At 46.0% G+C, this 22,426-nt stretch overlaps 1 protein-coding gene across 1 annotated transcript in view; it reads left to right on the forward strand.

The window, feature by feature from the left end:
• Positions 1–22,426, forward strand: part of LOC135198057 (BRCA1-associated RING domain protein 1-like) — a 28,681-nt gene that overhangs the window by 540 nt on the left and 5,715 nt on the right. The window contains exon 2 of the mRNA XM_064225451.1: positions 1,281–1,487. Within this exon, the coding sequence (XP_064081521.1) occupies positions 1,281–1,487 (207 nt within the window). The remainder of the gene's footprint in view (positions 1–1,280; positions 1,488–22,426) is intronic.

Below are 22,426 nucleotides of genomic sequence, written 5' to 3' on the forward strand. Positions count from 1 at the left end.
GTAGCCCATTGCAACAAAGCTCAACTTCACAGGTACCTAGGTAGCTAGCTAACTACCAAGGAATACCTACCTAAAGCTTAATCAAAATGCAAACTGGAGTTAAACAGTACACTACAGGTGAAAAAGGGAATAGTAGGTTGTCCAAGAAAGGTTGAGCCCTCCACAATAAGTCCTAGCTCTACTCCATTAATACCTACTACCTACTATAGCCTATAGTGGCTACCTGATTTAGGGTAAATGACCGAGCGGTGACATAGCAACCACCTCTCCCAGAACGTGACCACCTTCCTGAAAAAGTGCTTGAATTCGCATTTAGTCTCAAAAAGAATGGCCTACTATTGCTCTATGAAAAAGTCTGCAAATAGGCAAATTTTCTGTGAATAACCCTTTGATAGGTTCCACAGAAAAATCTGCCATCAGGTGAAGCTGCAAATCCTGAACTGTGAATAGGTGGGGTTCAACTGTACTCTATGATCGATGAGGTGGGCGATAGCCACCCCTCACTTGGGTGCCTGGGCCAGAAGGCAAAGTGGAATGCATACAGACAGGTGGGTGGGTCATCCCCCTACCTGTCAATAGTTAACAACCTTGTCTGAAAGTTTAACAGCTGTATTAGCTTGCATTCACACACTAAATACTTACTATGTCAAGAACTTCAGGTTCGGATGTTGGGAAAAATACAAATTACTTAAAAAAATTTGCTATATATTTCTTAAACATACAAATAAAGAGCTTTTCATAATTTGAACTCACCTTAACTGGCAGTCTCTGTCCCCGAGGCTGAAGGAAAGGGAGTGGTGGTGTAAGGCGAGTGAAGGGTATTCACCTGCCCACCCCCACCTCCTTGTTATCAAGCTCAACAACTGCTGTATCTCAAGGATATTCCTATATAAAAGGCACTTTAAAAATTTGTTCCTTTTTTCACAATTAAGGCATATGTTTCCCCTAATAGTTTAATTTTAATTTTCCCAACAGATGTGGGTTTCATTTTTCCATTGGGTTCTAGTTTCATACCATGTTGAATAATTCTTTTTGAGACAGAATCAATATCTTACTATTCTGAGTAACTTAGTGACTGTATTGACTGATTAGGACTCCTCATTACTGATCAACAAACTGCTAGCTCCCCACTTTTGGTGCTTAGTTCTGTAATCTAGTTTATTGCTAGATTTGTATAAAGGTTTATGAATATTACATTGTGTATGCTAGGAAACATTAAGGTTTTGAAAACTTTGTTTATATATAAATGTAACAGTAACTTATAATTTTACTGTTTCCAGCAAAGATATAGCTTATGATGCCAAGTGCCTGGGGCGATGTGAGCATTTTTTCTGTTTGAAATGTGTTGGTGCTATACAAAATGGAACATGCCCAAAATGTAAGTCTTCTGGACCTCCTTCTGAAATCGAGACTGATCCCATTGTTGCAAGCCTTGTAGTTTCTGCTAAGGACCTACGACATCTTCTTGATCATGGAGAAAGTGTGAAGTAAGTTCACTTGATTATCCAAAATGTTTCACTTTACATATAAAATACTATACTGTCAAAGGAAATTTATAGTGAAGTGATATTTTTACATGCCAGTGCAGTAGCAGCTTGTTGAATTATGTATGAAATTTTTTTTCACTGGTATTAGTAATATGAAACATTATTTATATACGTACTCCAAAGTATTTTATACGTACTCCTGAAATAAAAATTTGTTCCTACACAATACATATAGTACAAGTCCTAGGTCCTTTACAATGGGAATTGCTTAATGCAAAGCCTGGACACAGCCTCTGAAATCTTAAAATAAGGTGGTTTGGTAGTTAACTACTGGTCTGGTCGTTTGGAGTCTCTCCCGACCAAACGTAAACATTCCGATTTGCTTTTGGCCATGGGTGTGGATAGACGTGCATCACCGCTCTCTGCCCGACTGTTTCAGCTGATTTCTTTTCAATCCAGGTAGGATTTTTTCTTATTGTTTTTGTACTTGGTATATGTGTATGCTGTGTTCTGTGTGTTTGTTTACATATACACAATGCAAACTCAAGAATCACAATTGCTTCGCTTGATGTTGATCCTCATGCCCTCTGTTCATCTTGCCGAGGGCGTGAGTGTATAATCTAGAAGACCGTTGTGCGGTGTGTTGTGATTGGTCCATGGCGCAGTTGGGGAAGTTGGGAAGTTTGCTGGGAGGAGAAGGTATCATAGGAAGACTCCTAAATCCATGGTTGGGGGTAACGTGCCCCACACCACCCCTTTGGTAGCTAACCCCTCATCTTCCTACCTCTCTTCTGGCAACTGTCCCCTGCTTGCTGCTTCCCTTTGATGGAAGCCTCAGCTTCTGCCCAACAAGAGGGGGTTGTGGATCAGGGCAACACTCCTCTCGGGGCCTCTTCTTGTTCCAAAGGTATGCCTTCTGAGCAAGGGGGGGACTCCCCTCATTAACCCGACTCTTTCTTCAGCAGGTGAGGTGTCAGGTCTAGATCAGGTGTGGGCTTCACTGGGTCTGGTGGCGCTGCCTTCTGTACAGGCTTGCTGGCACACTTGAATAGTACCTACTATTGGCAGCATTACCATAACCCACTCTGTAGTCACCACCACTACCCCTACGGTAACTCGGCCTGGTAATGCTGCCCCACCTGGTTTGGTCGCACCATCCGACCAATATTTCCCCTACTGTGGTGATGGGGACTTGGGTACATCTTCCAGCTTGTCACCTTCTGGCTCCTATATCTGCAGTGCCATCCCCTCCTGGGTTTCTGGTGGCACCTCTGCCCGTACCTATGTTTGCTGTTGTCCTCTGTCACCACTCATGGTGGCAGAGGTGACCCTGCCTGTTGTTCCTACTGCTATACCTGCTCCTGTACATGCTCCTGCTCATGGACATGCTTGTTTCCATTCTTGACTTGCTGAGTCATCTGCCACCCCTTGAGGGCCCCTGACGTCTTTCCTGCGGAAGCTGATGAAGAAAAGGTTGAAGAAGAAGAGGTCTAGGAAGGTGTCGTCATCTTCATCTTAGTCGTTATCATCTGTCACCTCCTCACCTCCCTCTTCGAAGGCTTCCCGGCTTAAGAAGAGGAAGGGTAAGAAGTCTCACCATGAGACTTCTTTCTTCCCCTGGGGAGGAAGCAGTTGGCTCTTTTGCTGGCTCACCTGCTCCTTCGGGAGTAGGAACCGTGAAACTCTCCCCAGGGTCTAGAGTCTCGGGAGTCCCAGGAGTTCAAACCAAGGTTTATTCTTCTGTCTCTGGTTCCAAGGGTGTTGCTCATGGAGCAGGGTTTGTGTCAAAGACTCGCTTGCAAGTTTCTTCAGGTGCACAGCCCCTCAAGGTGGGTTGTACATCCACAGTCAATGATGGATGTATATGTAATACAGTGGACCCCCGTATTCGCGTTCTCTGGATTTGCGGACTCACACATTCGCGGATTTGTCTCTGGAACGTTTCCCCTCATTATTCATGGGAAATTCACCTATTTGCTGTATTTTTCCATGAGAAATATCCACAAATTCCTGTTTTTTTTTTTATCAATTTCATCATAAAATGCACTTTTCATACATTCAAATTCCCTGTCAGATATATACTTAGCTATAGACTCCGTCGTCCCGACAGAAATTCGAATTTCGCGGCACACGCTGCAGGTAGGTCAGGTGATCTACCGCCCCGCCGCTGGGTGGCAGGAATAGGAACCATCACCGTTCTAGAACCAGATTTTCTCTGTCGCCTGTATTGTAAACATACGTTTGCGGTATCTCCTGACTTTTGCGGGGAAGTACTGGGTCTTTGGTTCGGCATACGCTTTTATTAGCTTTTTAATGAATTTCGCTTCGAAATTTCGAAGAATATATTACGTGAAACTACCGAAATTTTCGGTAGACACTCACATAGTTTGCAAGAAAGGGAATTATTAATATTTATTCATTAATATGTGTAATAAGTGTTACAACTTTATTGAAGAAATATAAAACTCTAATTTCCTACTTTAGGAAGTCAGAAAAGCATATGAATAGATACGCTTCCTTTAGAAGCTTTAATAGCTTTTGTGCTAACGAGCAGTTAGAGTATTAGCAGTACTAGTAGTGGTTGCATCCTCATTACCTTCTTACTCCACAGAAACTACAAATTCATATTTGCAAATTTGAAGATAAATGGATGTAGCTCAAAATACGAACTCTTAAAAGGTAAGAAGTGAATATAGTGTTCCCCATTGCAGTGGAGGGTGTGTCTGATCGGCTCTGTCTCGCTCCCAGGTCTAGACCTCTTCCAAACTCACAAGCCCAGAGGAGAAGGAATGTCGAAAGCCGCACGGAGGTTTCAGAGAATCCCCACCGGTCAGGCGTCCCCTCGGCAGATTCTGTAGAACGTCCCAGACTGCCAAGTTCGCCATTGGAAAGGCGTCCTAAAATAGTGGAGGGTGCATCAGATCGACTCTGTCTCGCTCTCAGGCCTAGACCTCTTCCAAACTCACAAGCCCAGAGGAGAAAGAAAGTCGAAAGCCGCACGGAGGTTTCAGAGAATCCCCACCGGTCGGGCGTCCCCTCGGCAGGTTTTGTAGTAGCGTCCCAGACTGCCAAGGATAGCCGTTGGAAAGGCATCCTAAAACAGTGTTTTTATGCATGACACTTACCTGGCAGGTATATATATAGCTTATCCTCTTGACGCACTGGCAGAATTTCAAAACTCGCGGCAACCGCTAGTACACTGGTAGTTCAGGTGATGGCCACCCCGTTCCCGTGGCGCTGGTACTTGGAACTATTCCCGTTTTCCTCAGATTTTCTCTGCCAGCCGAACCGGCAACATCGTTGTTGGTTCTCTGATAGAATTTCCTGCTCGTTGACTGACTTTTTGGATATTGGTATCGTATTCACGAAGTTAGCGTGGCAATCGCATTTGGTTTGGATTTTGATTTAGTATGTCTGATTCAGGAAGTATGTTTAGAGTTTGTGTGAAAGAAGGGTGTAAGGTGAGACTGCCGAAATCATCGGTAGATCCACATACTATTTGTAAGAAGTGTCGGGAGTTTGTATGTACGTGGGACAATAGGTGCAATGAATGTCAGTGTCTGAATGAGAAAGAGTGGAAGGCTCTTATGAAGTATGTTGAGAGATTAGAAAAAGATCGGGTTAGAAGATCTGTCTCTAGGAGTGAGAGATCGGGGTCTTCGAGTAAGCCTATGAATGAATCTTTGCATGTGTCTTCTCCAGCTCATTCACATGTAGACGTAAGCACCTTCCCCTCAGGTTTCTCCTCTGCGCCCTGTTTGCTTGTATCTGAGGATACTACTGATCCACAAATTGTGAAAGTGTTCGCTGCCCTTGCGTCCATGGGAGATCAAATTAAACGATTAACAGACAAAGTGGAAGTGTTTAGTGACAGTGTTGTGGGGGGGGCGCCTGATCGTCCCTCTCGTGCTCCTAGACCGAGACCTCTGTCAAGCTCCCAGACCCAAGGGAGAAGGCATGTCGACAGTCGAAGGGAGGCGAGAGGGGTTTACACGCGATCAGTCGTCCCTTCAGGCAGTCCTGTTGCTTCCCAGGCTGCAGCAGTACGCCATGGAAAAGGCGATACTGGGAAGTGCCGTTATTCATCGGATAGTTCGGCGTCAGGAAGGAGTAGGCGTTTCGCGGAAGTATCGCGTCCTCTCAAGAGGTCATACTTTCCGTCCTCATCACAGGATGAAAGGGCTGTTGATCAAGAAGGGTGGAGTAGCCCTGAGATTTTTTCATCGGAGGATGAAGAAGTTATCCCTATCAAAAGGAAGAGGATTTCTCGTCAGTTGGAAGTAACTAGCGGTGCGGTGAGAGGTGTTTCTCCGCTTAGAGGAACTCCACTGCGTAGACCGCAGGTTCGCTCGCCTCTCCGTGTTAGCCCGGTGCGTCCTCGATCTCCTCATCATCAGGAGTCTCGTAAGGAAGCGGAGACGAAGGAAGTTCTGCGGGACATGCAGGAGAGATTAGCAGTGATTGTCCAATCATGGGAGAAGCCCGAACAACCTTCGGTTAGACGTAAGGACTCGTCTCTCCCGGTTAAGTCCTCCAAGAGGACGCAGGACGTGCAGCGCAAGCCAGGACGCAGTGCATCCCTTAAGAAGGACGAAGCAGTGCAGGACGCAGGACGCAAGAGGAAGAGTGATGGACGCATGGTGGACGCATACGTTCAGGAGGACGCAGGACGCAGGCGGCAGCAGGTGGAAACTTTTTCTCGACAAGGAAGAGAGGAGTTTTACAAGGAGACAGCTCCGCATTCGCTCTCTAAGCAGGCTCTGCATAGGGATCCCGCTTTGGAGAGTCATCAGGATCTTGGTTTTCAAGATATTTCTTCGCAGGGAGGAAGGAAAATTTGTGGAGACGTGCGGATGGAAGGGACAAAGAATCGTGGATGGCTCCTTCCATCGGACTACAAGAGACTAACAGAGTGCCTCCTTTCTTTGTTTGAAGGAGATTTTCAACCTTCAGGCCCGCCATCGCCTTTGTCTCAATTTTCGAAGACGAAGATAACCAAGAAATCGTCTTTTTTGAAAATGACTTTGTCTATTTCGGCCAAGAAAGCCCTTCAACGTGTAAATGAGTGGTTGAAGGAGAAGAGAGAGTCGGGGAAGACTTCTTTTGCGTTTCCTCCGGCCAAGTTGGCTTCTAAATCTGGTGTTTGGTACGCTACGGGGGAAAGTCTTGGCCTGGGAGTTCCTGCCTCCTTCCAGGGAGACTTTTCCAACATAGTGGACAGCTCCCGTAGACATGCTTTACATTCAGCCAAGGTGTGGTGGACTTTGTCAGAGTTCGACCATTTACTCAAAGGTATCTATCGGACTTTTGAGGTTTTTAATTTTCTTGACTGGTCGTTGGGGGCTCTGGCTCGGACTTCGGAGATGGAAGATTCGTCAGAATCCGAGTTACCGAGAAGTATCATGTCCTGTATGGATAAAGCCTTGAGAGATGGAGCTAATGAATTGGCTTCACTTTTTACAGCAGGCGTTTTGAAGAAAAGACATCTTTTGTGCTCGTTCGCTGCTAAAGGAGTCTCGAACGCGCAAAAATCGGAGTTGATGTTCTCTCCTCTTTCCAGGACAGCTCTTGCCCTCAGGATATCATTAAGACAATCTCGCTCTCCCTCACTCAGAAGGCTACTCAGGATCTACTAACGTCTTCTGTAAGGAAGTATTTACCTTCTAATGTAATGAAGAAGACTCCGAAGGATACAAGAACATCACAGCAGCCCTTTCGGGGTAGGACTTTTTCCCGACCAGCATTTAGAGGGAAAAGAGTTCCAGCCAAAAGAGGTTTGAAAACCTCAACCAAGCAATGAGTCATCCAAAAGAGTGAACATCAACCAGCAATGATCATAAGTCCCATCCAGACTTGTGTGGGGGCCAGACTTTTAGACTTCTGGGAAGTCTGGCAAAGCAAAGGAGCGTGCGGATTTTTTTTTGTTTTCCCCTTGGTCTGTAAAGGTAGCGAAGGAAGGATACAAGATCCCCTTTCTCAAGAAACCACCTCTCGCTACAGCTCCGAGAGCCCTAGGGGCTCATTACATCGATTTAGAGAAGAGAGAGGCTCTTTGGCATCAAGTTGTCAGCATGTTAGAAAAAGGGGGCCATAGAACCGGTTCTGGATCACGAATCCCCAGGTTTTTACAAACCGTCTGTTTCTAGTACCGAAGTCATCAGGAGGTTGGAGGCCAGTACTGGACGTAAGTCAGCTAAACTTGTTCGTAGAAAGACGCCAAGTTTACGATGGAGACGAACGATTCAGTACTGGCAGCAGTACGACCAGGGGACTGGATGGTAACGCTGGACCTTCAGGATGCGTACTTCCATATTCCTATTCATCCAAGGTCCAGGAAATATTTGAGATTCGTGATCCAGGACAGGATTTATCAATTCAAAGCCCTTTGCTTCGGTCTGTGCCCGGCTCCTCAAATTTTACAAGAATGATGTCGAATGTGGCGAAGTGGCTTCATTGTTAGGAGTCAGAGTCTCTCTCTACCTCGACGATTGGCTCATAAGAGCACAATCAAAACAGCAATGTCTGGAGGACACGAACATCACATTGGATTTAACTCAGCAGGTGGGTCTGATGGTAAACCTGAAAAAGTCACGGTTGATCCCCTCTCAGGAGCTAGTTTATTTGGGGATTCTGATATCCTCAGTGACTTTTCGGGCTTTTCCGTCATCCGAAAGGCAGACCATGTGCCTGCGGAAAGTGCAAGAATTCCTATTGAAAGACCAATGCTCGGCGAGAGAGTGGATGAGCCTGCTGGGGACACTCTCTTCGTTAGAGCGGTTCATTTCCCTAGGGAGACTTCACATGAGGCCCTTACAGTTCTTTCTGAACGAAGTCTGGCCAGAAGATCGCAACCAGATTCCTTCCGGTTTCCAATTCCTTCAAAGATAAAGGAGGAATTAAAGTGGTGGCTAGTGTTCCGGGGAGGTTGTCAGAGGGTACGTCACTCCAGCAGAGGAACCCAGACCAGTATTATTTGTCCGACCGCGTCAGACGCAGGCTGGGGAGCGACGCTGGGCCCTAGCGGGAGGTTCAGGCCTTTGGAACGAAGAAGAGAAGGCATGGCACATAAACAGGAAGGAACTGATGGCGATCTTCTTGGCTCTGAAAGCGTTCAGACCGTGGATCAGCGGCAAAGTGGTGCAGATCAATGCGGACAATACCACAGCTCTGGCATATATACGAAAAAACAGGAGGAACCCACTCGTTGTTTCCCCCTTTGCAACTTGGTGAAGGAGATTCTTCTGTGGTCGGAGAGAGAAAACGTCACCCTGCTCACCAGGTTCATTCAAGGAGAGAAAAACGTCAGAGCGGACCTGTTGAGCAGGGACGGACAAGTGCTTTCCACGGAGTGGATGTTGCATCGTCAAGTATGCCAGACTGTGGAAGCTCTGGGGCACACCAGTAGTGGATCTTTTCGCTACCGCAGCGACGAAGAGGTTACCGAACTATTGTTCTCCAATCCCGGACCCTCTTGCAGTTGCAGTCGATGCCTTCCTACTAGATTGGACGGGTCTAGATGCGTACGCATTTCCCCCGTTCAAGATTTTAGGAAGGGTAATGAAGAAATTCAGAGAAAGTCGAGGAACAAGGCTGACTCTGATAGCCCCATACTGGCCGGCCCAAACGTGGTTCACAGAGGTACTGGAATGGACAGTGATTCTCCGAGAAGTCTACCACGAGAGTAGATCTTCTCAAACAACCCCACTTCGACAGGTTCCACAAGAACACCCTCGCTCTGGGTCTGACTGCGTTCAGACTATCGAAAGACTTGTCAGAGCGAGGGGGTTTTCTAGAGAAGCAGCGAAGGCAGTTGCAAGAGCACGAAGGCCATCAACTATCAAAGTGTACCAGTCGAAGTGGGAGAACTTCCGTAAATGGTGTAAGAATCGGAAGTTTCATACATTCAACTTACCTGTCAGATATATACATAGCTATCGACTCCGTCGTCCCCGACAGAAATTCAAATTTCGCGGCACTCGCTACAGGTAGGTCAGGTGAGCTACCCCGCCCATGCTCCTGGGTGGCAGGACTAGGAACCATTCCCGTTTTCTAAATCGATTCTCTCTGTCGCCGGTGGTATCAACATTGTTGTTACTTCCTCCTGACTAGAATTCTTTTTTCACAGCGCTTTTGATCATCTCTCGCTGATATTTGGTGACGTACTTGGATCGTTGTTTGGCATTCGCTATCGTGGACTGTTTTTTGGACTTGGTTTTTGGAATTCGTGAATATGTCTGACTCTAGTGTTAGTTTCAGAGTGTGTGTGAATGAGGGCTGTAAGGTGAGGATTCCGAAAGCTTCGGTAGATCCTCACACTACATGTAGTGGTTGTAGAATGGTTGAATGCTCGATTGAGAATACGTGTAACGAGTGTGAGAAATTGAGTGCGCAAGAGTGGAAGAATCTAACTTCTTACTTGAAGAAGTTAGAGAAAGATAGAGAGAGGAAGGCGGCTTACAAAACCCGCAGAATGTCTACATCTCATGATTGACTGTCTAGTTCTGTAGCTTCTTCCTCTGATAATCATGCCCATTCTGTTTCAGCCCGTTCACAAATTGCTAATCTCTCTAGTTCTGCTTTGGAAATAGCGGAACTCAGAGCTTCCCTTCAGAAAATGCAGGAAAAAATGGCAGCATTGGAAGGTAAGGAAAGTGAATGTGGTTTCGCTAGTGATATTAGTGTCCCCAGTGTAGTGGAGGGGGCGTCTGGTCGTCTCTGCGACGCTCCCAGGCCTAGACCTCTTCCAAGCTCCCTGGCCTGGAGGAGAAGGAAAGTCGAAAGCCGTACGGGGTTGTGGAGAATCCCCAACGATCAGGCGTCCCTTCGGCAGAATCTATCATATCACAAACTGCCAAGGACCGCTATAGGAAAAGCGTCCTTCGAGAGTGCTTTTCCGTCTTCTAGTTCGCCCTCGGTCCGAGAAGAGGATGGAAGGAGTTGAAACTTTCCCGTCCGCTGAAGAGGAGTATGAAAGAACATGAGCTCAATTCTAGTCCCGAGCGCTTCTCTGAAGAAGGAGCGCCTTCGGTAATAAAGAAGGCTAGAGAACATTCAGACTCTGGGTCTGGAGGAGATCCTAGAGCGCCTTCCAGATCTCCCTCTCCTGATTCGAAAGATTCCTCAACCAGGAAAATTTTAATGAATATGCAGGAACAATTAGCCTCGTTGGTAGGAGTTTTTTCTTTTATAAGGAGCCTACTCGTAAGAAGGATGATAGGCTTCCTATTAAAGATCTAAATACCGATCTCCTGTCGGGCGCGACGAACCCTACAGGGGAGTTGTCGCACAGCGGCCATCTCTGGGGGGAGCGATGCGTTAGACAGGAGAGAAGTAAGAAAGGAAGTTACTCCTGTCAAGAGTGTGGCTCCAGCCAGGAGCCAGGCTCCGAGTAGGCGCAAAGAGCCAGAGTATTCAGTACAACGTTCAAGATCTTCAACCAAGCGCCAAGAGTTAACTGAAGAAGAAGATCCTGTTTAGGAGTAGAGCGCTTGTTAAACGAAAAGCGCCTACCTTGATCAATACTCCTACTAAACACCATACGCATTCCAAGGATCAGGAGTATTTGGAGCGACATACTCCTGCCAGGCGCCAGGAGTCTTCGGACCTCGATACTCCTCCCAGGCGCCAGGAGTATTCCGAACTTATACTCCTCCCAGGCGCCAGGAGTATTCTGAAGTTAATACTCCTCCCAGCGCCAGGAGTATTCCGAACCTTATACTCCTCCAGGCGCCAGGAGTATTCTGAACTTAATACTTCTCCCAGGCGCCAGGAGTATTCGGAACAAGATGTGCCTACCAGAAGCCAGGAGTATTCGAAGCGCGTTGCGCCTGCCAAGCACCAGGAGTATTCCAAACACGTTACTCCTTCCAGGCGAGATACTCCATGCTTTGACACCAGGCGCATTCCCTGCATGAAGAGCCTGACATCCGACAGGAGTCATCCAATCGTCAATCTTTTAGCAAAGAGAGAGTAACTCTTAGCCCCTCTTCAATTAGGAGTGCTTCTTCAGAAAGGAAGAGAGTAAGGGAAGAAACAGAAGAAAGAAGGGAGCCTTCTCCTTCCGAGCCTATGAACCCAGAAGATACCTCGGAGGATGAAATGAAGGAAGGATTTTCTAATTACAAGGTTCTTTCGTCCCTTCTCTTGAAGAATATGGAGACTCTTTAACGCCAGCCGCTCCTCCTTCTCCACGCTCTGTTTTCGAGCACGAAAACGCACAAGTCTTCCTCTTTCCTAAAAATGAAGCCTGCTATATCTATGAGGAGGGCGCTACAATCTCTTGACTCCTGGTTCAAGAAGAAGAAGGAGTTAGGAAGGACGGTCTTTGTATGCCTCCCGCTAAACTTACAGGGAGGAGAGGCATTTGGTACGAAACGGAGAAAATATGGGTATTGTCTCTGTCCGTTTCAGCTGAGTCAGACTTCTCGAGTTTAGTAGACTCATCGAGAAGACACGCCTTGAATTCAGCAAAAGTACATGGGGTCTTTCGGAAACGGACCACCTCCTCAAAGGGCTTTTTCACACTTTAGAAGTTTTTAACTTCTTAGATTGGTCCCTTGGGGTTCTTGCCAAGAAGTCTCATGAAAGGAACAACTGGACCCAGAAACCCTAAATAGCATCCTCACATGCATTGATAAGGCTGTTCAGGATGGATCGGCTGAAGTATGCTCCCTCTTTGGTGCAGAGTTTTAAGAAAGGGCGGTTCACAGTGCTTTCCTCACGAAGGCCGTCTCTCCTTCGCAAAGATCCGCCTTATTGTTTGCGCCTCTCTCAGAACATCTTTTTCCCTCGCAGTTGGTGAAGGATATTGCCCATTCACTCCGGACTGAAAAGGCCACCCAGGATCTCCTTAGACAATCCTCAAGGAAAAATAGGCCTGTGGCCAGTGAGGAAAAGAAAGTGGCTCGTCCAGCTCAGCAGCAGCCCTTTCGAGGAGGCCTTCCAGCTAGATCTATCGCCAGAAGGAAGTCAACCGAGAAAAGGGGCAGGTCTTCCTTCCGTCCCTTTAAGAAGGGAAAGTGAGAATTCTGTCCTCCAGACACCTGTAGGAGCCAGGCTACATTTCTTTGCGAAAGCCTGGAAAGACATAGGATCGAATCCTTGGACGATGTCAATCATCAAGAAGGGTTATTACATCCCATTAAAGGACATTCCTCCCTTGACAACATCACCGCGGGAATTGTCCACCAGATACAGGGACCCTGTTCTGATGGATACTCTTCGTCAGATGGTGGAACAGATGTGGGACAAAAGAGCAATAGAGTGGTGCTGGGATTGCAGCTCCCCGGGGTTTTACAATCGCTTGTTTCTTGTAGCAAAAGCCTCGGGGGATGGAGACCGGTACTGGATGTAAGTGCGCTGAACAAATTCGTAAAACAACAGAAATTCAGCATGGAAACGTCTGCTTCAGTCCTTGCAGCACTGCGTCAAGGAGATTGGATGGCGTCCCTAGACCTTCAGGACGCATATTTCCACATCCCGATCCACCATTCGTCGAGGAAGTACCTTCGATTTATGTTCGAGGGAAGAATCTATCGTTCAGGGCCCTGTGTTTCAGGGCGGCCTTTCCACGGCTCCTCAAGTCTTCACGGACGTGATGAAAAATGTATCAAGACATTTACATTTGAAAGGGATAAACGTCTCCCTGTACCTGGACGACTGGCTCATCAGAGCCAGGTCTCAAAAGCAGTGTTTGGAGGACCTGTCAACAACACTGGAATTGACAAAATCATTGGGATTGATCGTGAACCTCGAGAAGTCTCAGATGATCCCCAGCCAGAACGTGGTTTATCTGGGGATTCAGATGGATTCTCGGGGTTTTCGAGTTTTTCCCTCTCAAGAGAGAATAAGGAAAGGCTGTGCCACAGTATCGAACTTCTTAGGGAAAGAGCGCACTTCAGCGAGGGAATGGCTGAGCCTTCTGGGGACCCTTTCCTCGCTCGAACAGTTCTTGTTCCCTAGGAAGACTACATCTTCGTACCGCTTCAGTTCTTCCTGAGAAGAAGTTGGAGTTGGAAGACAGGACAGCTCTCGGACACGTTTCCAATCTCGGAGGAAATAAAAAATCATTTAAAGTGGTGGTTGATTCCCTTAAAAGAAAACAAAGGAGTATCCCTGCAAGTACGGAACCCAAGCCTGACATTGTTCTCAGACGCGTCGGAGTCGGGCTGGGGTGCAACATTGGGATCCAAAGAAGTGTCAGGCACCTGGTCGGCAGAACAGGTGTCATGGCACATAAATTGCAAGGAGCTTTTAGCAATTCACCTTGCGCTAAAGAGCTTCGAACACATAGTCAGAGGCAAGGTCGTACAGATAAACTCAGACAATACGACCGCTCGGGCTTATGTCAAGAAACAAGGAGGGACTCACTCTTTCGCTCTGTACGAGCTGGCAAGAGATCTGTTGATTTGGGCGAACCAAAGGAAGGTAGTTCTTCTAACGAGGTTTGTCCAAGGGGAGAGGAATGTGAGAGCGGACAGACTGAGCAGGAGGTTCCAGGTCCTTCCCACAGAATGGACACTCCACTCAGAAGTCTGTCAGAGCCTTTGGTACCTTTGGGGGAAGCCTCAAATAGATCTTTTCGCCACATTCCTCTCCAAAAGGATAGACACATTTTGTCCCCTAGTGGAAGATCCCAGGGCTTATGCAACAGACGCCTTTCTTCTGGACTGGTCAGTGCTAGATGTTTACGCTTTTCCCCGTTCAAGATACTGGGGGAAGTAGTCAGAAAATTCGTGGCATCCGAAGGAACCAAAATGACTCTGATTGCTCCGTATTGGCCATCTCAAATTTGGTTCACAGAGGTGATGGAGTGGACAGTGGACTTCCCCAGATCTCTTCCAAACAGAATAGATCTGCTCAAACAACCCCACTTCGAGAGGTACCATCAAAATCTACCCGCTCTTGCTCTGACTGCCTTTCGACTATCGAAAGACTTGTCAGAGCGAGAGGGTTTTCTCGCCAGGCAGCAAGCGCAATTGCTAGAGCCCGCAGATCATCTACTAGGCGAGTGTACCAATCGAAGTGGGAAGTTTTCAGAAGCTGGTGCAGGTCGAAGAAGCTGTCCTCTTCCAGTACCTCTGTGACCGAAATTGCGGATTTCCTTCTGTTTCTTAGAGAAAAAGTCGCATCTCTCTGTACCGACTATTAAGGGGTACAGGAGTATGCTTTCAGCAGTCTTTAGAAACAAGGGATTAGATCTAACGAATGATAAGGATTTGCACGACCTCATTCGTTCCTTCGAAACATCAAAGTCACTTGAACCTAAGGTTCCAAGCTGGAACTTAGATGTGGTTCTTAAATTTCTATCCTCCGAAGAATTCGAACCACCACACACTGCTTCATTTCGTAATATCACTAGAAAGTGTTTGTTTCTGATGTCTCTTGCAACGGCAAAAAGAGTCAGTGAGTTGCACGCCCTTGAATCACGAGTCGGCTTCAAAGGAGACTCTGCAATTTGTTCATTCCAGTCTCTCTTTCTTGCCAAAAATGAAAACCCTTCGAATCCCTGGCCCAGGAGCTTCGAGGTAAAAGGACTTTCTAGTTTGGTGGGCAGAGAGGCAGAAAGATCCCTTTGCCCAGTTAGAGCTCTTAAATTCTATCTGGACAGGAAGAAGCAGTTGGGGGGTTCGCAAAAAGGTCTTTGGTGCTCAGTAAAAGACCCCAAGAGAGCAATGTCCAAGAACGCCTTAGCCTTCTTTGTTAGAAGTGTTATTACGGAAGCTCATAAGAATTGTCCAGATGATTCTTTTAATCTTTTAAGAGTGAGAGCCCACGAAGTTAGGGCAATCGCAACCTCTGTGGCGTTCCAAAGAAATATGTCACTTAAAAACATTTTGGATGCAACTTATTGGAGATGCAACTCCGTGTTTGCATCTCATTATTTAAAAGACGTGCAAGTTACGTATGAGAAATGTTTTTCTCTAGGTCCGTTTGTGTCAGCACAGACGGTTCTGGGTAAGGGAGCTAGCACCGATCCTTAATATTGTATGTAACCCTCTTGTTGGATGTGTTCTTGAGTTTCCTGTGCAGGAAGTGTCAGGTGTCGCACAGGCGACCTTCACTTCTCTTCACTAGGAGATCGAGTGACAGCTGACTTTTAGAGGGGTACAAAAAAGAATATATTTTTTTTTTTGTATTATTGTATGTGTGGTTATTGAGTTTGTGGTTGTTTGCTAAGAGTTTGGGGATAGCTCTTGGCAATCTTAGAACTAACACGGGTGTTAGGTTCGGGTGATCGGGATCGGTTGTGTGCTCCTTAAATAAAGGCGTGTTGTCATATAAGCGGATGTGCTCCCATTGACAAATGCCAGTTAGGTTCTGTCGAGTAAGTGGATGAGACCCCATCGACAGATCCACAAGAACTCTTGGCCACAGATCACTATCTCGCTAAGGCTCTTGAGGTGAAGCAGACTCCTAGACAGCAGTCACGAAGTCTTCCACCTGATAAGGTAGGAACCAAGGTCTATAAATACCTACAACATGTGTTGTTTACCTGTCTAGTCAGTAGTTAGCTGTCTCTTGCCCTCCACCAAAGGGTGTCAATCAGCTATGTATATATCTGACAGGTAAGTTGAATGTATGAAAATGATATTGTTATGATACAATAAAGTTTCATACATACTTACCTGGCAGATATATACAATTGAAGACCCACCCAGCCTCCCCGCAGGAGACAGGTGGAAGAGAGAATCTGATTAGAAAACGGGAATGGTTCCTAGTCCTGCCACCCAGAGCAGGGCGGTAGATCACCTGACCTACCTGTAGCGAGTGCCGCGAAATTTGAATTTCTGTCGGGGACGACGGAGTCGATAGCTATGTATATATCTGCCAGGTAAGTATGTATGAAACTTTATTGTATCATAACAATATCATATTTCTTCATCCAGTACCTCTGTGACACAAATTGCAGATTTCCTTCTGTATCTGAAGAAGGAACTGGGTTTGGGTAATCAGACAATTAAAGGTTTATAAATGGTATATTTTCTGCAGTGTTTTTAGACACAGAGGTTTAGATCTGTCCAACGACGCAGATCTCAGAGATCTTCTCAGATCTTTTAATACAAAGAAGGATCGACTTTGCAGAACTCCTTCTTGGAATTTGGATGTCGTTCTCAAGATCTTGGAAACGGATAGGTTGAACCTTTGTCATTGCATCTTGTGCGAGAGCAACGAAGAAGACTATTTTCTTAGTAGCCTTAGCTACAGCTAAAAGGATTAGCGAGCTGCAAGCTTTTGACAAGCAAGTAGGTTGGAAGCACAACAAAGCAGTTTGTTCTTTTCAACAGGAGTTCTTAGCAAAGAATGAGAATCCTTCGCATCCGTGGCCAAGATCATTTGAGATTGAAGGACTGGCTGATCTAGTAGGTCAAGAACAAGAAAGGGTTCTTTGCCCAGTAAGAGCCTTACGGTTTTACGTAGAAAGAACAAGAAGCATTAGGGGGACTTCATGTTCTCTGTGGTGCTCTGTTAAAGATCCTACTAGACCTATGTCTAAAAACGCGATGGCTTTCTTTGTAAGAGAAGTCATTAAAGAAGCTCATTTACTTTGTCAGGAAGAATGCTTCGGCTTGATTAAGGTTAAAGCTCATGAGGTGAGAGCAGTAGCTACGTCCTTAGCATTCAGGAAAAATTTAGCCCTCAAGGACATTATAGATTCGACGTTTTGGAGGACAAACTCTGTGTTTGCCTCTCAATTACCTTAGAGACGTGAAGGACAACTTTTGATAATTGTCAAACGTTAGGCCCGTACGTATCCTCAGGTACAGTACTGGGCAAAGGAGTTTCCACCCCATAACCTAATAACATGCTAGGTTTTTATTTTAATTAGGTTATAGTGTTTTTTTTATGGTTGTCTGAGAAGGTTAATACCAGCTCAGTTTTTTGGTGTAGTGTTTATTATTGTATGTGTGTGTGGTTCAGGTGACTAACTTTCCTAGCATGAATGCCCGCCCGTGGTAAATGAGGGCTAGGGTTCTCTGTCAGCAGATTGGTCATGTCCAGTTGTCAGACCCTTGTTGTTAGCTTTCTCAACAAACAGGTCACATCCTAGTTGAGAGCTACTAAGGTTTAGCAGGCTAAGAGGCAGGACCTACGAAGTCAGCTACCTTAGCAGGTAAGGAACTTAATAAGTAATTTTAAAAATTAGTTAATTTTTGAATTATGACGATGTTGCTGTCTATGACCCACCTCCAAATGTGTCAATCAGCTATATATATACCTGCCAGGTAAGTGTCATGCATAAAAATGATATTGTTATGATACAATAAAGTTTTATGCATACTTACCTGGCAGGTATATATAATTAAATTCCCACCCTCCTCCCCTCAGGAGACAGGGTTCAGAGAAAATCTGAGGAAAACGGGAATAGTTCCAAGTACCAGCGCCACGGGAACGGGGTGGCCATCACCTGAACTACCAGTGTACTAGCGGTTGCCGCGAGTTTTGAAATTCTGCCAGTGCGTCAAGAGGATAAGCTATATATATACCTGCCAGGTAAGTATGCATAAAACTTTATTGTATCATAATAATATCATTTTTTGTCATCCGATTCTTCATCGAAAAAAGGATGGAGTTCTGACAAACTATCGAGACCTTCTAAAAGATCATGGAAATCGCCAGCTTTGGATTCTAGCCAGGAAAGTTTTCTGGAGGACTATCCACCTGAGAAGAAGAAGAAAGAGATTTATTCATCAAATCCTCCTTCCCCTAGATCGGATACGGAGAAAGAAGACGCCGCTACGAAGATCCTAAGAGAAATGCAACAACAGATATCTTCGTTAGTGGGAGTTTTGAAGAAGGATCCTCCCAGGAGAAAGGATCGCTTCCTTCCAGTTAAGAAATCCCGTCCGATATAAGTCTTTGACAGCTCGGACGAGGCGCCTGCCAGGCGCAAAACGCCTACGAGGCGGGAGGATTCTATAAATATACATAAATAGTATAGAAAGGCCCAGGAGGCGCCTGAAACTCCTACTAGGCGTAAAGCGCCTGAGACTCCTTCCAGGCGCCTGGCACCTGAGCCTCCTTCCAGGCGCCTGGCTCCTGAGGCGCATTCCGGGCGCCTGGCTGCCTGAGACTCCTGCCGGGGCGCCTGGCGCCTGAGGCGCATTCCGGGCGCCTGGCACCTGAGGAGCATTCCGGGCGCCTGGCACCTGAGGCGCATTCGGGGCGCCTGGCGCCTGAAGCGCCTACCAGCCATGATAGACTGTCCAGGATTGATACGCCTTCCATGTGCCATGAACCAGGATCTCCTTCTTCATTGGACATGGAGTTAGAAGTGGACCAGGAGGCTCCTCTTTGGGACTTTTCGCAGGATCAGTTTTCTCCTGACAGGGTCTCTAGATGTCGCACAGACGGCCGTAGCCCTTGTCAGGATGTGGCTGGTTCTGTGAGAGGTTTTAAGCATTCAAGACTTTCTCCTGATAGGGACGTTAGTTGTCGCACAGGTGGCCGTCGTCCTTATCAGGATAGTCTTAATGTAAGTAAAGGCAAAGGGCAAGATCGGCCTTCTCCTGGCAGGGACTCAAGATGTCGCACAGACGGCCGTAGCCCTTGTCAGGTTGGAGCTGGAACTGATAAAAGCCCTTCACCTTGCGAAAAGAGGCGCTCTCCTCCGGTTGCTCATTCTTCTTCCAGCTTGAATGGACAGGAAATGGAAGATAGATCGGAATTGGAAGCCAATAAGGGGGCAGGTCTCTCAGTTTATAAGACCTTAGCAACCCTTTTATTGAGAGAATTTGTTCATACTATTAAGAAGATATTAAAATCATCCTCCTTCCAAAAAATAATGCAATCAACCATTTCCAGAAAGGTGGCAATCGTTTGGAAATTGGACAAGATTTTTACGAGCTCTCATTCATTGATTAGAGGCTCTTCCAGATAATAGAGGCGTAGAATATGGCCTTATCTCCAAGAGAATAAAAGCTTGAGAGATTCTCTTCGATCCTCGGTTTTCATTTGCGATCTCCTTCAGCTAATACTAATTCGTGTTTGTTGACGAAAAGAACGAAGAGAGTAAGATTCCCATTCTCTCTCTGCATCGGAGAGGAAAGAATGTAGTAAGAAAATTTTACGCATACCATACTTACCTTTGTGGTTCGAGACGGAATTATCCGTATCCTTACAGGAATTTCCTAGTAAGGACTTCGCTTAAAAGGTTTGTTACGACAATACCTACTCAGCTTCGGTATTTAACAAAGGTTGTTTGGCTTAAATATGCATTATTGAGAGCTTCCTTAGACTCGAGAATAATTTTATTATATTCTTTCATTGAATGGAGTAAATGGCAACTCAGGAAGAATGCAGCGAGACAGCGAACGAGACGGCTGTCATTGTAAGCCAATACAGTACCATCCAGTTCTCGGTCATGAGCAGTTGGTTACATCTCTCTCTCCTACGGAATCGAATGGTTAACCGTATCTCCCCCCTACAGTCATGGACTTGAGGGGATTTATAGGCAAACATGAATAACATGGTATTCGTTTTGCTAAGAAGTTTTCAATAAAAAGATCCCTTGTAACCTTGCGATAATGTTTACCGCAATGTAACAGGATTATAGGAATGAGACAACAATATGATTTTAACGCAGTAGAGCTATATATATTATTTGATGCTCTCATGCTTACAGAAGCAAAATAATGGTCTTGGTAACTTTTCGATATAGCGAGTTATTAATCGAAGGATTCAGTAGCCTCTCTGACAGCAGGCTCGGTAACGGCACGGTTCGTTCCTGATTTCGTTCCTCGTCTATCTTGAAGGGGGCTCGATTCCAAGGAGGGTTGAAAAGATTTAAATCAATTAAGCCATTTCCACAGCTCTCTCATATTTCAAGAAGCATTGAGAATCTCTTTTTTCACCTCTGTTCGCGTTAACAAGAGAGAATCTGTTTGGAGCATAGACACGGAACGTAACGATCCTTAAGAGGTTCGCTGCACGATGTTGCACGGCCGTGAGAACCTTCTCGATTGACAATATAACCATTGACTTATGTCTAATCTTAGTTGGAAAGAGAGTTGTGGAAACCTGCGAGATGTCTTCGTCATAGATCTCTTCGCAAGGTGGAAGACGAACATGCTGCCTCTAGACTGCTTCCTTATTCTCGAACCAGGAAGGGTAGCAACATATGCCATTTTTAGTTTAAAAGGGGAATAAACTTTAGTCCTTTTTCCCCTAGATTTATACATTCTTAACAGATATTAAGATAAATGGGCGTCAAAGGAAGAGAGAATGATACTTTATGCCTCATTTTGGCCTTAGAGAGATTGGATTCACAGAGGTCACTTTCTTCTCACAGCATGTTTTGGAAGTCTTTTCCAAGAGAGTCTGGATATTCTATCAGCATCTATTATAAATGGACCTTAACAACCTCTCCACTCTGAGTCTGTCTGTGTGCAGACTGACCAGAAGTGGACATGAATGAGAGGATTTTTCAAGGTGAATGACAATAGTCATGGTCAAGACATAGAATTGCTGCAAATCGTGCTTGATGAAATGAGGAAACTGTCCTCTTCCGTGAACGACATAGAGGTTTTTTCTTCCTTTTCAGAGGGAAGAATCACCTTCGTATATATCTGCTATCAAAGAACGCTGTAAAAGGCTATGCTCTGTCTCTACAAGGGGAATTGGAGATAGCAGAGGATTAAGATCTTCGGGATCTTATATGATACCTCAATACGACAAGAGTAGGATATCATGTACTTCTAATGGGATCTTTTGTGGCCACAGATTCCATGTTCCTACAAGATGGAACTGCTCCTCATCAAACTACTTTGAGAAGTTTTATGAGGGAATTCTTTGTTTCTCTTGGCCCTAAGCAACCAAGAAGACAAGTGAATTTTTTGTGCATTGGAATCTCGCATCAGATTCTATGGAGACTCGGCTATGGGTTCTTGCCAGCATAGTATGTCTGGTAAAAGACCTAAAACCCTCTATTCCTAACTCAACGCTTTCAGATAGAGGTTTTTATCTACAGAAGAAGAAATGGTTTAAACTTTTGCCTACAGAGTATTTGGGATGCGATGAGGGCTTGAAATGCTTCCCAGAAGGTATTCAGAGGGATACAATAAAGAGCTAGAAATCAGGAGTCCTTCCAATTTCAGCTCGGAGTTTCCTTCGACTTCCAAGCTCCTTCCCTTCCTTCGGACAAGGATAGGGAAGATTCTGCAACGAGGAACTTCGTCAACAGGTAAGAAGAGATCTCGTTAGCAACGGAAGGACTCAAGAAGGATCCTCCTTGGAGGAAGACTCTTATCTCTCGTACTGCTAGATACCCTATCGTCTAATGGATGTAGCTGACTACAATCACCTCCCCTTGCCGGAGAGGCCAAAAGCTCAGAGTGGAAGAATTTTTTCCACCCTTCTCCAATCTCCTGATAAACTATTGTGGAAGGTTCAGGACTTTCGGACAATGTAGCGCCAACCAGGCGCCAAATGCCAAAACAGGCGTAAAAAACGCCAGAGGCAGACAGCTACAAGGAACACTGTCATTGTCTGATGAGGAGAAAGAGCGGGCCTCCAACCTAGCGCAGATGCGCCAGAGGCGAACAAATCGGACAGATAAGAGTGTCCGATGTGGACATCGCCAGACATCCTCGAGACTCTACCAAGCTCGAAGCTCCAGCAAGTGGGGAGGAGCCAGCCAGGTGCCAGGCGCCAAAAAGTGCCAGTCTGGAGCCAGGCGCGAAGCTCCTTCCAGGTGCGAGGCGCCAGCCAGGAGTCAGGCGAAAAGCGCCTTCCAGGCGCTAGGCGCCAACCAGGCGTCAGGCTCCAGCCAGGCGCCAGGCAAGCACGAGGCGCCAGGCAGGCGCAAGGCTCCAGCCAGGCGCGAGGCGCCAGACAGGCTCTAGGCTTCATCCAGAAGAGATCCATTTCAAAGAAAGCCCTGGTCTTCTTTGAAACAAGTGTGATCGCTAAAGCACTTCATGAGTAACTTGATGATTCCT

This window comes from Macrobrachium nipponense, chromosome 21 (assembly GCF_015104395.2).
Source record: "Macrobrachium nipponense isolate FS-2020 chromosome 21, ASM1510439v2, whole genome shotgun sequence".
NCBI classification, from domain to species: Eukaryota; Metazoa; Arthropoda; class Malacostraca; order Decapoda; family Palaemonidae; genus Macrobrachium; species Macrobrachium nipponense.